Source organism: Hylobates moloch, unplaced genomic scaffold (assembly GCF_009828535.3).
Source record: "Hylobates moloch isolate HMO894 unplaced genomic scaffold, HMol_V3 SCAFFOLD_3, whole genome shotgun sequence".
NCBI lineage: Eukaryota > Metazoa > Chordata > Mammalia > Primates > Hylobatidae > Hylobates > Hylobates moloch.
Genome location: NW_026652278.1, coordinates 31,307,336 through 31,325,000, shown reverse-complemented (window position 1 = coordinate 31,325,000; position 17,665 = coordinate 31,307,336). Strand labels below are relative to the sequence as shown.

The 17,665-nt window shown below is 38.8% G+C and overlaps 1 protein-coding gene across 19 annotated transcripts in view; it reads left to right on the top strand.

Annotated features, from left to right (window-relative positions):
- Window positions 1–17,665, top strand: part of GBF1 (golgi brefeldin A resistant guanine nucleotide exchange factor 1) — a 136,606-nt gene that overhangs the window by 33,070 nt on the left and 85,871 nt on the right. Inside the window, exon 2 of one of the 19 annotated variants that reach the window (XM_058436064.1) lies at window positions 5,119–5,184. The exons of the other annotated variants lie outside the window; for them this stretch is intronic. Coding sequence (XP_058292047.1) covers window positions 5,160–5,184 — 25 coding nt within the window. The 5' untranslated portion in view covers window positions 5,119–5,159. The remainder of the gene's footprint in view (window positions 1–5,118; window positions 5,185–17,665) is intronic. 19 annotated transcript variants of the gene reach the window in all.

The window sequence follows — 17,665 nt, the reverse complement described above, 5'->3', positions numbered from 1 at the left end:
GTGGGAGGATTGCTCGAGCCCAGGAGTTCGAGGCTGCAGTGAGCTATGATCATGCCACTGCGCTCCAGCCTGGGTGATTAAGAAAACAAACAAACAAAAATTAAACAAAAACACTTTTTTTTTTTTTAGAGTTATGGAGTTATCTGTAACTCCATAACTGTTCACAGAGTCTGGTGGTGGGATCGTAGCTTACTGCAGCCTAGAACTCCTAGCCTCAACTGGTCCTCCTGCCTTGGTCTTCCAAAGTGATGGAATTACAGGCATGAGCCACCACAGCCAGCTGACATTGACATTTTTTATAACTACAGACCAGTTCATGTCTGTGTTCTTTCTTTTTAAAAAATTGATCCATAATTATACTTATTGGTTACATGTGATATTTTGATACATGAGTACAATGTGTAATGATCACATCAGAGTATTTAGGATATCCATCACCTCAAACATTTGTCATTTCTTTGTGTTGGGAACATTTCAGATCTTCTCTTATAGCTATTTGGAAATATACAAAAAATTATTGTTAACTATAGTCACCCTAATTTATTTATTTCTTTCAAGAATATTTCTCATTTTGGGTTTGTCTGATATTTTCTCATGATTAGATTCAGGTGGTGTGTGTCTATCATGAATCTGTAATATATGCCACTACTGATACAATGTCCTTCTCAGGGTATCACAACTGCAGGTGCTGTTCATTGGTGATACTAATTTTGATCATCTGGTCAAATGTTAATCTGATTTATTTACTGTATAGATGTTATTTCCCCTTGCAACTAATAAGCAATCTGTAGGGAAACACTTGAAGATCATACTCCTCTTTAAACTTTCCCTCTAATACCTAACATACATTGATAATTCTTGCCTGAACCAATTTCTGGTTGTAGTTATGGTGAAATTTGAGTGGTTGCTTAAAATACTTGTTCTTAGGTGGACACAAACTGTCTTTCTAGCTTGCTTCTGTTTGTTTCTCTTCCTATAAGAAACACAATTGCATACCCTAAAGATCTATATTTTTTTACCTCTAAATCTAGTAACTAAAAAGAGTTGAAAATTGGAAAAAGGTTTGGCTCAATGAGGCTTGACTTGGAACTTGGTAATTTCCTAGAATGGCCACATCACCCAGTGGAATTTGTTCTCCACTCAACCAACAGCCTAAGTGCTTTTTCTCTAAGCCAGACTGACAACAGCCATGTGAAGTGGATTCTTTTTTTTAAAATTTACTCCCTCTTTTAATAAGTGGGATCTGCTATGAATTCATCATTATATTTCAGCTTTTGTTCTCAAATCTATTTTAATAGCTTGATTCATCTTATTAAGAACTTCCACTTAAGCTTTAACAAAATCCATAAAGTTTGGAAATGCCCATTGTCCAGGAGCTTTAAGAGAGAAAAAGTTAGGAGAAACGTTTTCCTATTCTCCTTTTCTATCATTTTTTTCTTTCCTTCCCTCTTATTTTTCTGCATTTTTTCCTTGTGCCGTTCCTTTCATTCCTTTGAAGCATGATTAGGATGCATGACTGAGCCTCCAAAAGCAGAGAGAAAAAGAAGTATTGCTTCTTGAGACTCAGGTTTTTTATTGTTATTACTATGGAGAATAGGCTAATGATATGATAATTATGACCATTACTAATGAATGCCTTATCAGCTATCAGGTATGTTTCTTCGAGGGAACCTTGCCCTCAAAAAAAGTGGCTTACGCCTGTAATGACCAGCACTTTGGGAGGGCGAGGCAAGAGGATTGCTTGAGCTCAGGAGTTTGAAACCAGCCTGGGTAACTAGTGAGACCTCATCTCTACTAAATTTTTTTTTTTTTAATTAGCCAGGCATGGTGGCACACACCAGTAGTCCCGGCTACTTGAGAGGCTGAGGCAGGAGGATCTCTTGAACCCCAGAAATCAAGGCTGCAGTCAGTAATAATGGCACCACTGCACTCTAGCCTGGGTGACAGAGGAGTCGTTGTCTTAAAAAAAAAAGAGAGAGAGAGAGAAATAAGTAGAGACAAAAGAAAACAACTAGAGAGTCAGAAAGAGGAAAGGGGCAGAAGTAAAGAACTTGGGGACGGGGATGGGGAGGCAAGAGTAAGAGAGAAGGACCGAGAATACAGAACTACTAAAATAGGAAAATGGGAGTCAGCTCTAACATTTACCTTTGCCCAGTCCAGTGTGTGGGTTTTCCCCTTTCAGTAGAATATACTATGAGATAGGATGAGATGGGGTGAATGAAATTGTCCCATCTTGACTCCTTGGATCTGTCTATCTGGAACTGAAGGTTTTACCGTGTAATGTGACTTGATAGCCTGATCCTAGTGGGTTGGGTAGGAAGAGGCTATTAAGTGATGTTTTTTGGCTTGCTAGCATTAACAGAGTTATTTTTAACCTCCCATTTCAATCTCTTCATTGTTCAGGTTCCTCTGCTGGCTACCATGAGAGCAGTCAAAATTAGCAACTATATAAAATGAAGTACCTCTTGTCTCCCCAGTCACTTCCAAAATAAACAGGGAGTAATACTGTCCATATTTTGTCTCACTTTACTCTGAAGGCTAGCAATAGAGGAAGCATGGATTAGTGCGTAGTGATTTCTAGGCTCTGCCCTCTGGACAGATTCCCCTCTGAGTGCTCCAGTTGAGTGACAGGACCATGTGGCAGGAGTGCAGCTGGAAGTATATCATCGGCAGATTTGGGTTGGGTAAATATAGCAGGAGCAGGATGTCAGTGTGGGAGATGGATTGTTCTGGGAAAGGAAGTGTTGTCTTTCGTCTGAGAAACAATTTCCTGCACTTCTGGGACTTTTGCTTTCTTCTTTTTCTTTTTTTTCCCAGGGCAGAGCAGGAGTTGGCAGGGGATGGGTACACTTGCTGAATTCTATCTCTGGATGTCTGCATGTTTCTACATTTGAAGTTGGGAGTAGTAGAGATCAGATCTGTTTCAGCCAGTTAGGAAATGGACCTAATAAATTATCATACTCATGCCTTATGTTTCGCTTTTTGAAGTTTTAAATTAAAGCACCTATCTGCTTAGAGCCTCTTTTTAAAAAGTTACTGTTCTTTTAGTGAAATAGACAGGTTGAGAGGCAAAAATAATTACATGAAGAAAATCAACTCTATTGCAAGTCAGACATGAGGCACCAGCTGGCAGGAAACAGCTGGGATATTTCTGGGGGCTAGACTCTTCCACACCAGGACTTAACTCTTCAAGTGATCTCTGTTATCTGAGCTACTTAAGATAGCTACCTACCTTACCAACAATCTGCATAAAATACTAAATCTACTAAATTATGTGATATTTTACAATTGACTAGAACTTCATAATTTATAAGGTGGTTTTTCATTATAGCCTTTCAATTTTAGAATCTATAAAGCACATAAATTATAATCTATAAATTATATTTGTATAAATTATCTATAAATTATATTTATATAAATTATTATAACAGACTCTAATATATATAATCTATAATAGATTATTTCTATAAACATATTTATAGAAAAGTTATAAAGAAGTTCTCATCTATCCAATGCCCAGTTTCCCCTATTATTAACATCTTATATTAATATGACACATTTGTCACAATTAATGAATAAATATTGATTCATCATTAATTAAAGTCCATACTTTATTCAGATTTCACTAGGTTTTTACTTAATGGCCTTTTTCTGTTCAAAGATTCCATCTAGGATACCACATTACATTTAGTCATTGCATCTTGTTAGGTTCCATTTGGCTGTAACAGTTTGCCTGTATTCTTTTCAAGTTTCACAAAAACTCACAAGATAGACTGTGCCTTTATTAATATTCCCCTTTTACAGATAAAACTCAGGTTCCAGAAAAATTAAGTAACATTTTCAAAGTTACACAGTAAAAGCTTCTTTTAAAGTGTGATTATGATTTGGAAAAAGGCGATGAGGTTATTTATTTGCTTTTCACGTGAATAAGGGCAGACTTAAAGCTAACCTTCAGGTGGGCCATTTACTGAAGAGGAACAAGAGATAGAGGTGAGTCTAGCTTGTTCCTGGACTCTTCTGTTTTGCTGGAGACAAATTAACATTATTATTTTAATCACAATTATTTGGGGAAAACCCCTTTCTCTTTGATTCTGCTATGTCTACCAAAAGAACTGATGGCAGAAAATCCTGATTTAGCCTTGTTCCCTGGCAACAAACTTCAGGCTGCTTACTGGTCCCTGTTGTTGGATACCAGGTTCAGTAGGAAAGTCTGCTGAGAGTATAGCATGAACACTAACCCAACTAGCCTATTTCCAGTACGTGTGGCGGTAACTATCTGGGAATAGGAACATGAGTTTTTAATTTCCAGTGTCTAATTGGGTAGGCTGAAGTTCTGGCTTGGAGTTAGGAGATTCACAGAACTGCAGTGCTAAGAGATAGTAGAAAAATTTAAAAATTCAATAAGACATGGCATTTACTGACTCTGAATGCTCTGTCCAGAGGGATGAGTAAAGGGGAGAGGTGAGAGGAGGTAAAGTAGTGTGTTACTAATGATCCTAGATACTATTAAAAGATTATCACAAGGAGGTGGAAACTATTGAGGTACAAACCATCAGATCTTAAGGTAAGGAGTCACTCATCTTGCCCAGAAAAGTAGTAGTGAAGATAGTACCTGGATCCTAAAAGGTAACTTTTAAAGTACTTCAACCTAAGCTGACAGAGGGTAGGCAGTTTATTGATACCCTTAACAACCGCTTGTTAGTAGAGCCATTTTAATTAATGGGAAAGGGGATCATTCTCCATTTATGCTTTTATTATATGTAGCTATGAGCATAGAAGCTGGTTTGGACCCTCTGGTGACTATTGCCCTCTTTGGTAAACTCTTGAGGCCAGGATCTGGCTTTATCTCCAGAAGGAAGCTGTGGAAATAGCAATGAGCAAAACAATGAGAAAGAGCTTTAGAAAATTTGCGAATATTGTGTATCTTCATGGCATGATGGAGTGGGATTAGGACAGGGGGGAAAGTATAAACCACCAATTATAGGAGTCTTTAAGGGCTTGGGTGACTGAGGCCTTCTGCTAGGAGGCTGGGAGGTTGTTGATTACAGCAAAGATGTTAACAGGTATTGAATACTAGAGGATAGACCTCATACTCTGAAAATGCTTTTGCCTCAACAGTTTGAGAGAGAAATACGAAAGACAAAGTGACAATATGAAGAATGACTATTCAAAGTGCTTCTACCAGTAAGTCTTGTCTGTTGGCAAGTTTTAACCTGTAGGTAGGGGAAAAACGTGGGAGGATGTCTTATTCAGAATGCAAAACAGGAGACAGTGAAGTACCTGTGTTTCCAAAGAACTCCGAATTGAGCTGTGGTGGAAGAGGAGGAAATTTCTTACTGTGGTCTTGTATAGTGTGAAATCTTTGTGAAGTCTCAATAGATGTTAAGTCTCCAAGGAGGGGAGACTTTGTAGCAGCTAAAGAAGCTTAGGTTCAGTGAGCCTCCAGTGGGAATACAGACAGAGATGTCCACTGACATTTCTGCAACCAGTTTTGGTGAGTGGAAAGCAACTAGGTAAGTTTCACTTTTTGCAAGAATCCCAAGTGACCCTTTGTACTATGGACTGAGGTACCTGCTTGTCTCTACAAAAACTATAGAGGAGACACGACAGGCTTTAACTGGAAATTGTTCATGGTTTCTTAGAAGGGAAGCTCATATCCTGTTAAAGCGCTTTAGAAAAATAAAGTCAAATTAGAGATAAGAGGATCTTTACTTGCATTTTCAAGAGCTTTTTAAAAAAATTGAAGTGAAATGCATAGAACATAAAATTAACCATTTTAAAGTGAAACAATATAGTGGCATTTAGTACATTCACAATGTACTCTATCTAACTCCAAAACATTTTCATCACCCCAAAAGGAAATCCTGTACCCATTAAGCAGTTGCTCCACACTTTCCCTTCCCCTCCAGCCCCTGGTAGCCATCCATCTGCATTCTGTCTCTGTAAATTTACCTATTCTGGATATTTCATATAAATGGAATCATATAATATGTGACCTTTTATGTCTGGCTTCTTTCTCTTAGCATAATTTTTTTTAGGGTCATCCATGCTGTGACATGAATCAGCACTTCAATTCTTTTTAGGATTGAATAATATTCCATTGTGTGTGTATACCACAATTTGTTCATCTATTCATTCGTTGATGGACATTTGGACCATTTCTTCCTTTTGGCAATTATGAATAGTGCTGCTAGGGACATGTGTGTACATGTATTTGAGTATCTGTTTTCAATTCCTTTGGATATATACCTAGGACTGGAATTGCTGGGTTATATGGTAATTCTATGTTTAACTTTTTGAGTAACTGCCAAACAGTTTTCTATAGCAGCTGAACCATATTACATTCCCACCAAGAATGCACGAGGGTTCCAGTTTTTCCACAGCCTTACCAACACTTGTTATTTGTGTTTGTTTTATATAGCTTCAAAAACTTTTGAGACTGGATAGGACTTTGGTGATAAAGCTCCTTTCAGTTCTTATGGATCTTCTGACATGCTTCTCTCCTGAAGTAACTGGATGGCTCTTCTGGGCCAAAGAAGGTATTGAGGTTTTAGCTTTTACTTTTATACTAAAGGATTACTTTCTTCCAAAATTTGCAATAAACAGCGAACACAGATTTTTACAGATTTTACAGGTTGCCTAGACAGGGTCGAATTCTGACTTGCCAAAAGAAGAGTGTCAGTTACACTTTGGATCTTGGAAGTAGATGGTGGTATTTCTGGTTTCATTTGCCATCAGAATCCTGGACCAGGCAATAGGCTAGATCTTGCTGACTATACAGGTAGCTCAGTTTGCTTACAGATTACCAGCTTATCTTCCTGCTTACAGAATAACCTTCTGGGGAGGGAGTTAACTCTGGTTCCTGATAAATGACTGGCTCTTTTTAAGGTGCTATATAAACTGAATTTGGATGTTACTTCGCCACTACTTACAATGATATTATATACAGATATTAAAACTCTAACGTTCCCATCTCCTTACTGTGTGGCAGGGTGGTTTCTTCTTTTGATGTCTTCTACATCAAACTGTTGAGTTCCTAAGTGTTCTCTTCTTACCCCTCTCTTTTTTAGTCTCTCAGTTTCTACTTCTTGCATCTATATATTTTGTGATTTGTCTAATAGTAGTCACTGTGATTAATGTTTTAGTTTGTTTTTCTCTTGTGAAAATTATTTTCTTCTTGTGAAAGGTGAAAATGAGTTTCTTCTCGTGAAAGGAGAAAACCGGTACAGAAATCTAGGACGCTGGAACTTCTAGCTCTCTCAGTTTTTTCTAGAATTGTAGCTTTCCTTCTTTTTTTTTCTTTTACTGTTTTCTCCAGTTTATATGTTGAGTGGTAGGTTTTTCTAACTTTTAGAAAAAAATTGTTTTGCTATTTAATGTGTTTGCTATATTTCCTTGAAATATTATAAATCAGAATACATTTTAGTGTTTATTGCTGCCATTGGTTGCTTTAAAAAAAAAGGTTAAACCTGTTTTCAAAGTAAACAGAAAATTGTAGCCTCTGCTTACCTTCCTCCTTTCCCCACCACAACACACAGTGGTGTTGGGTTTGCAAATTCATCCTAACCATTTGATCAAAGTCAGGCTTTGAACAAGGCTTTATAGTGAGGTGTGGTGAATGACAGGTATGTCTGGATTTGGCCTTGAGAGATTTGGGGATGTAAAAGCATGAGGGTTGTTTTTTTTTTTTTTTTTCTGTCTTTCTTTCTCTTCTAATGTACTGTGGTCTATAATAGGTTGAGTTGTAACATTCATTAAACCACTCCTCTCATTCCCTGTTTTCAAAGCTTATCAGGATGACTTTGATTTAGTTATTTGGAACCAAAAAGGCAGTTTGTGGAGCCTGGTCTGGAGCTGTGTAGCAGTAATATATCAGAGATCAGACTTAGGTCCCAGTGGGATTATTCCTCGGGATTTATTTGCCTGGAAGTACACACAGGAGCCAAATGGTATGTATGGAAAGCTTTGCTGGAATGCAAATTGGACACATTTTGTTGGGACCTGTAGGGGATTTTCACTGCTTCATAATTTTTCAAAGGTTTGTTATACATCAGACAGTCACTGCCTCTTCTTTAAATCTTTAAATCCTCCCTCTTTTTCCTGTTGTAAAGGTCAGATTTTTTTTGACAACTGTGTGCAGGAACAAGATTTGCTAAATCCCTTCATTTTTATTCATACAAATATCGGAATTCAGTGAGCATCAGTTATTCCAGCATTTAGAGGTAAGGAAAACTCAGGGAGAATCTTGTGAATCTCAGCTTTGTGCTAGGCATATATCTCTGGGGATAAATTTGCTGCCTCAACTTTAACCCCTTGACTGCTCTGATGTGAGACGACACCCTTACAGTGGCTGCCTGGTATGTGAAACCTACTCTTAACTAACCCCCATTTATTGCTGTAGGATATGTAATATAATTACTGGGAGGGGACTGTGTTGGACTCTTCTGATGGGGCCTTTTTGGCTGTGACAAGCCTTAGATTAGTGTTGGAAGAGAAGGACAATTCATTCCCTCCAGTGGAGCCCCTTCTTTAGGCATATTTAGCTTTTAATGGTATCATAGGCAATAACCACTTTTAATTTGCAGATGATTCTTTCTCAACCAGTAGATGAAATAATGATATCAAATGGTACATTTCCCCATCAAACTTGCTTAGTTTGATGTTATGTTATTATGTTATCTATTGCTGGGTAACAAATTACCCCAACAAATTACCTCTCCTACCCATCTATTGCTGGGTAGCAAATTACCCCCCAAAATGTGGCAGCTTAAAATAAAATAAAATAAAATTTTCACACAGTTTCTTTTCTTTTTTTTGAGATGAGGTCTCACTGTGTTTCCCAGGCTAGTCTCAAACTCCTGGGCTCAAGTGATTCTCCCACCTTGGCCTCCCAAAGTGCTGGGATTACAGGCATGAGCCACTGCACCTGGCCTATTTCACACAGTTTCTAAGGGTCAGGAATCTGGGAGCTGCTTAGCTAGTGGTTCTGGCTTAGGGTCTCTCAAGATGTCAGCCAGGGCAGCAGTCATTTGAAGGGGTGGGCTGGAAGATCCATTTCCAAGTTCATTCATGTGGTTGTTGGCCAGAGGCCTCAGTTCCTCACAATGTGGGCCTCTCAATAGGACTGCTCACAGCATGAAAACTAGATTCTCCATAGGTGAATGATCTGAGAGAGAGCAGAAGCCACACTTTGTTTTCTGACCCAACCTCAGAAGTAAACCTCAGGAGTAACCATCACTCCTGCTATATTATATTAGTCACATAGACCAACCTAGATACATAAAGATGTAATCATTGGGGACATCACTGGGAGTCATCTTGGAGGCTGGCCTTGCAGGAAGTTAAATGGAAATTTTTAGATGTTCACTGGGACTTAAAGATTGATTTTTTTTAATTTGAAAAATTTTGTGCTCCCCAGTCAGCCCTGTCTCCCCGTCTTCTCCCAAACCTTTATGTCTCTGAAATTGTCCAATATGTGTATGGCAAATATGTATGTGAATACTGCTTTAACATGTTAATCTCTTCCTCTTCCTTTGCTATCTCAGCCATAAGCGCTAGTAAAAACTTTCCGTTTTTCTAAGGCAAGCTAGTAAGCATGATCGATCTACCTCCTCTACCCCTGTTTTGCTGGGACATCCATGACAGCTGGTCAAAGGAGCCTTCTGCTCATGAGAGCACTTCAGCTGGATTCAGATAATCCTTTGTGGTTCCTCCACCTATTTACCACTGATCCTCTAAAATTTGGTGCAGATTAACTAGATTGACTAGAGTTACAGTGTTACCATGTTTTTTTCAGACTGAGATATGTAATGATAAAATGATATGAGCTCTTTTTGGATTCTATCCAGGATCTCCAAAATGGAGATAAAGACCTAATGATCGGAAGTGATTTAAAAACGAAATTACTTATTTGTCACTAGATAGATTCATCTGGTCCTTTGTATACTAGTCAGATAAAAGCCTTAGGAGTTGGCCGCATGTGGTGGCTCACGCCTGTAATTGCAGCATTTTGGGACGCTGAGGTGGGCGGATTACTTGTGGCTAGGAGTTCGAGACCAGCCTGGCTAACACAGTGAAACCCCATCTCAACTGAAAATACAAAAAAATTATCTGGGTGTGGTGGCACACGTTTGTAATCCCAGCTACTTGGAAGGCTGAGGCATGAGAATTACTTCAACCCAGGAAGCAGAGGTTACAGTGAGCCAAGATCATGCCACTGCACTCCAGTCTGGGTGACAGAGCGAGACTCTGTCTCAGAAAAAAAAAAAAAAAAAAAAAAAGCCTTAGGAGTTATTTACTATTTTTCACCTTTCTAGGACAAGCAAGTCGATAGCCACAGTGATGAGGAATGCACAAGCAGACCCTAAAGCTAACCAGGGACACTGTCCTGCCTTTGTGTTTGGTAATCATTCCAGCTATGCAGTTTCATTGATGTCTTTCCCTCCTTGGTACATACCTTACTCTATACCTGATAATAGAAATCCTTGTGAGAATATACGTATTCAGCTCTTGGTGACAGGAGGTGGGTGGAAGTGTGAGGCAGAGAACAGGGGTGAGGTTGTTAAAATGGAGAATCAGTTTACTTTTTCAAAAATTCTGGAAGCCTGACATGGTGGCATGCGCCTGTAATCCCACCTACTTGGGAGGCTGAGGCAAGAGGATCATTTGAGCCCAGGTGTTTGAGACTAGCCTGAGCAACATAGTGAGACCCTATCTCAAAACAAACAAAAATTCCAGAGCATCTTTGGCTTCCTAGGAAATAGCCTAAGGCTGTAAATAAACCCTGGCCTCATATTCCCGTTGTCATTTATTGGCCTAGTAGACAATTCATAACTGGGAAAATCCTTTGGGTGTTTTTTTTTTTTTGATTTAGGTTTTATAGAATCAGAGAGGTTCCAAAATTGTGTTTAACTCATTCTATAGAAGACTATAAATAAAAGTAACAAAGCAGGCAAACAAGAACAAAAACCTTTGTGCCATAAAGTCAGTATTTAGGCCAGGTGTGGTGGCTCATGCCTATAATTCCAGCACTTTGAGAGAGGCCTAGGCAGGAGGATTGCTTGAGCACAAGAGTTCAGAACCAGCCTGGGCAACATAGTGGGACCCCGTCTGTACAAAAAAAAATTTTAATTAGCTGGGCATGGTGGCAAGTGCCTGTAGTCCCAGCTACTCAGGAGGCTGTGACAGGAGGATTGCTTGAGCCCAGGAGGTCAAGACTTCAAGTGAACCATAATCATGCCACTTTCCAGCCTGGGCAACAGAGTGAGACCGTGTCTCAAGAAAAACACAGAAATCACTATTTACCTTCTCTAACCCTTATCATTATGTAAACATAATTTAATAGTTTAATCAGTATGCCTTATTATTTTTTATTCCTTTTATTCATTTAGTATCATTTTTTAAAGTATATTTTTATAGGCACTCTAGAATCTTGCTGAAATTGGCTCAGGATACTCTTCAGTGGGGCCAGAAGTTCTTAGCATTATTTCCTACAGAATTTTCCATTCATTTACCTAATATATTTATCATCTTTAGTGACATTATAAAAATACATTGAACCAGAATGCCATAGATTAACTATCCTTTTTAAATTTTGATTCATTGTATGTAGTAGAACCTTATCTCTGTATTGATAACACTGTTCTTCTTTTTCTTTTTTATGTTTTTAATTTAATTTAAATTTTCAGACAGGGTCTCTGTCGCCCAGGCTGGAGTGCAGTAGTTTGATCACAGCTCACTGCAGCCTTGACCGCCTGGGCTTAGGTCATCCTCCATCTCAGCCCCCCTGAGTAGCTGGGACTACAGGTGTATGCCGCCACTCCTGGCTAATTTTTATATATTAATATTTTGTAGAGATGGGTTTTTGCCATGTTTCCCAGGCTAGTCTCAAACTCCTGGGCTAAAGCAATCCACCTGCCTGAGCCTCCCAAAGTGTTGGGATTACAGGCGTGAGCCACCACACCCAGCCTGCTTTTCTTTTAAATTATTTTCTCGAAGTAATAGTCCCATTAGTAGAGTGGGTTTTGTAGCTATGATACATCCTATGTTGAGTTTTCTTTCTAACTTCTCTTTAATTTTGCTAATTTAATTGACAAGATGATGCTTTTATAATTTGTTTCACATTTCTTTAATTACTAGCATTTTCTCAAGTGTTTTACTGTTTGGGGGTTTTCCTATTGAATTATCTGTTCTTATCTCTTGGCCACTTATTGGACAGAAGTTGGATAGGAACCTTTCGGATTTGTATTACATGTATCAGGTTCTTTCATATCTGGATAGTGTGTTTTTTTATTGCCAAGTCTCCTTTTTTTTTTCTATTACTATGAGTTATTCACTGCTTGTTTGTTTTAAATAATACCCAGACTGGTCTGAGACTATGGGCTATTTCAAACCTAAATAGGTAGTGGTATTTTTTTATCCTTACAGAGAAGTGCTTCAACTAGTTTATTTGCATTTGAAGTGTAGAAACGAGAGGTCCTGGCTGAACTTTTGGCATGGGAGCAGTGTGTGTGTGGAGAGCAGGCTATCCATGATAGAAGGAGGGGAGTTGAGGACAAGGCTGACACCAGGCCTATAAATACCCTAAGGTTTAGCTTTGTACTTTGAAATAGGAATTAGGTCACTTTTATTGTCTTCCCCAAACTTTTTACTGGTTGGCCGTGGAGAAAAGGCATTGGGACTTTTAGAGGAAATGTTACTGTTTCCAGCTCTCAGAAAGGTGGAAAGTGCTGATATTGGTCAGCTCTTACTCGTTTTCTCATTTCTGTTAGACTGAGGTGACCAAATGGAAAGTGTGGGAGTGGAGACTTGATATTCGGCTTCCTAAGTAAGAAACGGAATTCTGAACAATGAAAGGCCTTGCCTGTATCCCTTTGCCGTGGCACCATGCCTTGGACAGATGGACGGGGAGCTAGTTACCCAGCATCTGTCATTCTCCTTACCATTGACAAAGGTTCTCTTTTACCTTTATCATAGGCTGCTGTGTCCAGTCATTCTAACTGGGCTCTCTGCAGAGGGACCCAAACCCCTAGAACTTTTTTTTTTTTTTTTTTTTTTGAGAGAGGGAGTCTCGCTCTGTCGCCCAGGCTGGAGTGCGGTGGCACGATCTCGGCTCACTGCAAGCTCCACCTCCCGGGTTCACGCCATTCTCCTGCCTCAGCCTCCTGAGTAGCTGGGACTACAGGCGCCCACCACCACGCCCAGCTAATTTTTTGTATTTTTAGTAGAGACGGGGTTTCATTGTGTTAGCCAGGATGGTCTCGATCTCTTGACCTCGTGATCCACCCGCCTCGGCCTCCCAAAGTGTTGGGATTACAGGCATGAGCCACCATGCCTGGCTGTAGTATGTACGTTTTAAGCTAAGTATTATTATAAAAGTCCAAAAGCTTAAAAAAATTTAAAAGTTATAAGGTAAATTATGGTAAGCTAAGGTTAATTAATGAAGAAGAAAAATCTTTTTAAAAATAAATTTAACGTAGCCTAAGTGTAGTGTTTTTAACGTTTGCAGCAGCATACAGCAATGTCCTAGGCCTTCACATTCACTCACTATTCACTCACTGACTTATCCAGAGCAACTTCCAGTCCTGCAGGCTCCATTCATTCTAAGTACCCTGCACAGGTTTGCCATTTTCTACCTTTTTTTTTTTTTTTTTTTTTTTTTGAGACAGAGTCTTTGACCATTGCCCAGGCTGGAGTGCAGTGGCACAATCTTGGCTCACTGCAACCTTCGCCTCCTGGGTTCAAGCGATTCTCCTGCCTCAGCCTCCTGAGTATGTGGGACTACAGGTGCCTGTCACCACGCCCGGCTAATTTTTTGTATTTTTAGTAGAGATGGGGTTTCACCGTGTTGGCCAGGATGGTCTTGATCTGACCATCTGCCTACCTCGGCCTCCCAAAGTGCTGGGATTACAGGCGTGAGCCACCATGCCCAGCCCATTTTGTATCTTTTATGCAGTATTTTTACTGTACTTTTTCTGTGTTTAGATATACAAATCCTTACCATTGTGTTAAAATTGCTTACAGTGTATAGTATTCAGTACAGTAACAGGCTGTACGGGTTTGTAGCCTAGAAGCAATAGGCTATACCATATAGCCTAGATATGTAGTAGGCTATACCATGTAGGTTTGTGTAAGCATACTCTATGATTTTTGCACAATAATGAAATCACCTAACAATGCATTTCTTAGAATGTATCTCTGTCCTTAAGCAATGAATGCATATCAGTTAAGCCTGTGAGGTAGGCCTGAGGATGTGGAATAGCAGACACCAATATATCCTAATCCCAAGAGGCAACTTCTTTCATCTCTTTTAGTAGATTCTTTTGGAATTTACTTCTATATTTCTAATTAACAAGTGTGTATTGCTGCTTCTTAGTTTTTCAGATTAAAGGATAGAGCTCCACTCATTTGTTTTGTTTCTCTGTCAATATTTACAAGAGACAAGTTATCTTAGAACTGGAAGAGACTTCAGATCCTCCAGAGAACTAAACTCCAAAAATGTCAAGGGCTTGGCAGATAACTTAAATGAAAAGAATAGGGAGTAGTATGGACTGTGGCAGACTAGAATTCTGTGCCATCTAAGGACATTCAATTCAGTTTTAACTCTGCACATATCAAACAGTTGCAATATATGGACCTTGTTTGGATAGCGATTTATACAGCAAATGATCTTTAAAAGTTTATGGCAGTTATAGAAATTGAATAATTGCAAATTGAGCACTAACTAAAATTTTTATATTAAAGCAATATTACTCTTTTAGATTTGATGATAATGATATTAAGGTTAAAGATGTATGAAATGATATGATAGGCAAGATTTGCTTCAAAACAATATGGGAATAGAAGGGAATAATGAAAAAACTAGATAAGCCCTAAGCTGCTAACTATTAAGGCTGGGTTTGGGGTATTTGGGCGTTTGTTAGTCTATTTACATAATTTACATTTATATAATTTTGAAAATTTTCATAAGCGTTTTTTTAAAAGACTTACATGGGTAAAACCTTGTCTCTTTCAAAGAGGAATGTTAGAATGAGGAGAAAAGGAATCCAGATTAAGCGAGAATAAAGGTAGTTCTGTTAGCTATACTGATTAAGGGTTGTCACCAGAACCTTACTAGTATATTCTGTTGAATAAATATGTATTTGTTATTATACATATTTATTTGTTTGGCATATTCTGTTAAGTTTATTTGTATACTCAAATAAATATTTATATCTTAAGTAGTGGGCAATAACATTCATTCCAAAATGTGGTTTCACTTATTCTCAATAAACTCATTTATTGCTATTAAAAAAATAAAACACAACATAATACTAAGCAAAACACATCTATGGACCAGCCCAAATTTGTAAGCTGGCTTTCAGTTTGTGATTCCTGAGTCTATTCTCACCAGCTTGTTTTACAGAAGAAACTAAAACATAAACCAAGGTCACATAGCTTATCGGGGGAAAGCTAGAACTCAGGTCTCCTGATTCCCCATTCATTGCTGCTGCTTATGAAAAAAACTGCCCAACTGACTTAAATAAGAAAGAAGAGTTATGGTTTTGCCTAGCAATTGTCTCCTGTTTCCTAACCTTGACTATTTTTTTTAAGAATATAGGCTTGAGATTTGTCTCCTCTCTTTTTGTAAGATGATAGGGATAAGAGATTCAGCCTTAAAGTTCTGGTAGAAATCCAGGTCTAAGGATAGTTATATTTCTTTGAATAATAAAGAATTGTAGGCCAGATGCGGTGGCTCACGCCTGTAATCCCAGCACTTTGGGAGGCCAAGGCGGGTAGATCACGAGGTCAGGAGTTCAAGACCAGCCTCACCAAGATGGTGAAACCCCGTCTCTACTAAAAAGACAAAGTTAGCCGGGTGTAGTGGCAGGTGCTTGTAATCCCAGCTACTCAGGAGACTGAGACAGAGAATTGCTTGAACCCAGGAGGTGGAGGTTGCAGTGAGCTGAGATCATGCCACTGCACTCCAGCCTGGGCGACAGAGCAAGACTGGCGGATCACTTGAGGCTAGAAGTTCGAGATCAGGCTGGCCAACTTAGTGAAATCCCATCTCTACTAAAAAGAAAAAAATTAGCCGGACCTGGTGGCACGTGCCTATAATCCCAGCTACTTGGGAGGCTGAGGCACAAGGATCGTTTGAACCTGGGAGGCAGAGGTTGCAGTGAGCCTACGTTGCACTACTGTACTCCAGCCTGAGCAACAGAACGAGACTGTCTCAAAAAAAAAAAAAAAGTAATTGTAGCATTTAAGCAAGTTATAAGCATAAAACTTAAGATGAGGCAGGACTGGAAAAATGAACCCCTTGGTTCTATTTGGTCCCCAAGTGACATTTCACTGCCACTAAAAATTGCTGCTGTGTGTGGGCTTTAACATTTATTTTTAAAATTTAACTCTTTTCTCTAAGTCCAGAGCACTAAGCAAGCAGCATAGATGTACAGACTTGCCAGCTATTGGGGGTGTGTTGCTAAGTAGCTGTGACAGAGCCTTTGTAAGATGCTTTGCTGTAGAGTTATTACTAGATTTTGCTCCCAGGTCAAATTGGGAAATAAGGATTCAGGCAGTTTTGTTTTATGTATGTTTTGTTAGCATGCTTAATTTAAAAGCCTAATAAACCTGAGCTGACTTTTGAAAAACCATTTCTGTACTAGCAAAGATTCACATAGCAAACATCAGTTGAGGAGAGATTACTAGAAAGCACCAGAAGAAATTAGAATGACTCTTGTAGATAGATTTGAATAGTCTTTCTACTATTCCAGCTTATTCTCTTCTTTTTTACCTTCTTACACTACTCCTGTTTGTTTATATATTTTTCCACTCAGACCAAATGGAAGCAGAAGGGAAAGAAATGATCTTACTGAATTCCTTTGGACGTAGAATTTGAGTCCTTCTGGACCTTTTCATAACCCCTTTGAAGCATACTCTGTTTTCCTAAAGAACTTGAAAATTTTATAAAACAATCAATCATCAAGTAGTACAAAACTCAGGCCTTTATAGAATTTTTTTCCTTTCATAGGTGAAAAGTTGTTAGAACAAATACTTACCACTTTGAAACTGATGCAGTTACCTGGAATGAAAGAGTTGAAACTAGTAGTTTTGTTTTTTGTTTTTGATTTTGGTTTTTTTGAGACAGAGTCTAGCTCTGTCGCCCAGGCTGGAGTGTGGTGATACAATCTCCGCTCACTGCAACCTCTGCCTCCTGGGTTCAAGCGATTCTTCTGCCTCAGCCTCCCGAGTAGCTGGGATTACAGGCACCCACCACCACGCCCAGCTAATTTTTGTATTTTTAGTAGAGACGGGGTTTCACTGTGTTAGCCAGGCTGGTCTTGAACTCCTGACCTCGTGATCCCCCCACCTCAGCCTCCCATAATTTTAAAAATGTATTCTAGATGTTGACTAGTAAAGGCTTTACTGTTATCTATGCCTAGGTAATGTTCTAGACTAGATGACAAGTCGAGTCCATACCTGAGTGTTGATTTTGACTTTAAAAAATTAAATAGAAAGTTAAAGCTATTGGCTAAAATTGTGAATTTATCTCTGTATTTATAGATCCAGTCACACAATTTAGCATTATATTATATCATGACTTTTAGAAAAGTGTATCTTTTAGCTAGAATTTGTGCTCTTTGTAGTCAGGGACCATACCTTCTAAATCTTTCAGAGATTAATA